Source organism: Buceros rhinoceros, unplaced genomic scaffold (assembly GCF_000710305.1).
Source record: "Buceros rhinoceros silvestris isolate BGI_N320 unplaced genomic scaffold, ASM71030v1 scaffold22773, whole genome shotgun sequence".
NCBI lineage: Eukaryota > Metazoa > Chordata > Aves > Bucerotiformes > Bucerotidae > Buceros > Buceros rhinoceros.
The window spans coordinates 38,237-39,850 of NW_010405696.1; the positions used below are offsets into that span (position 1 = coordinate 38,237).

A 1,614-nucleotide genomic window follows, 5' to 3' on the forward strand; every position below is an offset into this window, starting at 1 on the left:
CTGAAGATGGACGGGATCTGGACTGTTCTACTGCTCTGCAGCCTGCTGGGCCCTTCACAGGCAGTTGGAATCGAGTCCCTGTCTGCCCAAAAGGGCGTAGCTGGTAAGTGTATGGAAGGGACAGGATTTAGGAAGGAGCAGCCAGGCTGACAGGGTGTGCTTGCGTGCTGAGAGAACACAGCTCACATTGGCCTCTCTCTTTTTTTCAGATATTAAACCTACTCCACCCAAACACAACCCCCAGAAGCCTCAAGGTGGTGGCGATCTGCTTGGTGGTCTTCCTGGCAAAGATGGTGTTGCTGGTGGTCACCTTCGCAAAACTCGTGCTATTGATGGTCTCCTCGGCAAAAATGGTGTTGTTGGCAGTCTGCTTGGCAAAGATGGTCCTGTTGGCAGTCTCCTTGGCAAAGACGGTCCTGTTGGCAGTCTCCTTGGCAAAGATGGTGTTGTTGGCGGTCTCCTTGGCAAAGACAGTGCTGTTGGCAGTCTCCTTGGCAAAGATGGTGTTGTTGGTGGTCTCCTTGGCAAAGATGGTGCTGTTGGCAGTCTCCTTGGTAGAGATGGTGTCCTGGGTGGTCTCCTCAGTGAAGATGGTGTCCTTGGTGGTCTCCTTGGCAAAGATGGTCTTGTTGATGCTCTTCTTGGCAAAGATGGTCTTGTTGATCGTCTCCTTGATGCTATCCTTGATATTCTCATTGGCAAAGGTGGTATCCTTAGCAAAAATGGTCTCATTGGCAGTCTTCTTGGTGGAAGTAGTGGAGATCTCACAGGGTGAGTGCTAGTGGGGGAGGGGTGTCCCCAACCAACGCTTGGTGTGTCTGGGGTGCAGTGGGGAAACGAGGGCCTGGTCTGGAGCCTGCTCTCTGAACTCATGGGGGAGGTTCATACACGAGGGGTCAGCAGTTGGGGGTTTCTGTCTGTGCCTGCCATACAAAGGTGCCTTGTGTGTGCCACAAGCTGCTCCTGCCTGGCAGGGATGCAGCTGACCCAGGGTGGAGAGGACCCCAAGACCGCGGCTCTGCAATCGGCCACAGCGCTGGGGGCTGGGGGGACGGGGCATCCGCTGCGCAAACGTGCTGCTTGCTGACTGCCTTTCCCTTGTTTCAACCACCCAGGCCGAAAATTGTGAACAACACCCTCCCCAAGATAAGCCTGCGCCACGTGCCAGGCTTTGGGCACGAGGTGGGCTTCAACACTCAGCTGCTGGTTGAGGGCACCAGGTATGGGGTGTCTGTCAGGGGCACGGCTTGGGATGTGTGGGATGGGGGTGGGGGGGTTGTCACTGTCTCTTTGGCAAGTAGATGGGCAGCAAATTTTGTGACCCTTGTGCCATGTCCCTGCCCTGCGCAGTGCACCAGGCGAGGAGCTCTGCATGCAGGTGGAAGCAGATGCGGACATGCTGGTTGAGGATCAGTGGACGGCTCCCCAGAACAATAAGGAGTGCAAGACTGTTGACATCAACATCCGTGTGAGGTAGGCACCAGCATGAGGTGGCATCTGTGTGAGGTTTGCATCCGTGTGGGCAGGATGTTCACGGCCAGCACGTGGCCCCTGTGGCTGCGGGAGCTCTTGGGGCAGTTGGCCATCGAAGGCAGCGCTTTTGTGCCTGATGCC

The 1,614-nt window shown here is 56.2% G+C and overlaps 1 protein-coding gene across 1 annotated transcript in view; it reads left to right on the plus strand.

Moving 5' to 3' along the window:
* The first annotated feature begins 976 nt into the window (after positions 1-976).
* Positions 977-1,614, plus strand: part of LOC104491421 (BPI fold-containing family B member 4-like) — a 15,337-nt gene continuing 14,699 nt past the window's right edge. Inside the window, 3 exon segments of the mRNA XM_010133846.1 lie at positions 977-1,020; positions 1,116-1,220; positions 1,351-1,468. Of these exon segments, the coding sequence (XP_010132148.1) occupies positions 977-1,020; positions 1,116-1,220; positions 1,351-1,468 (267 nt within the window).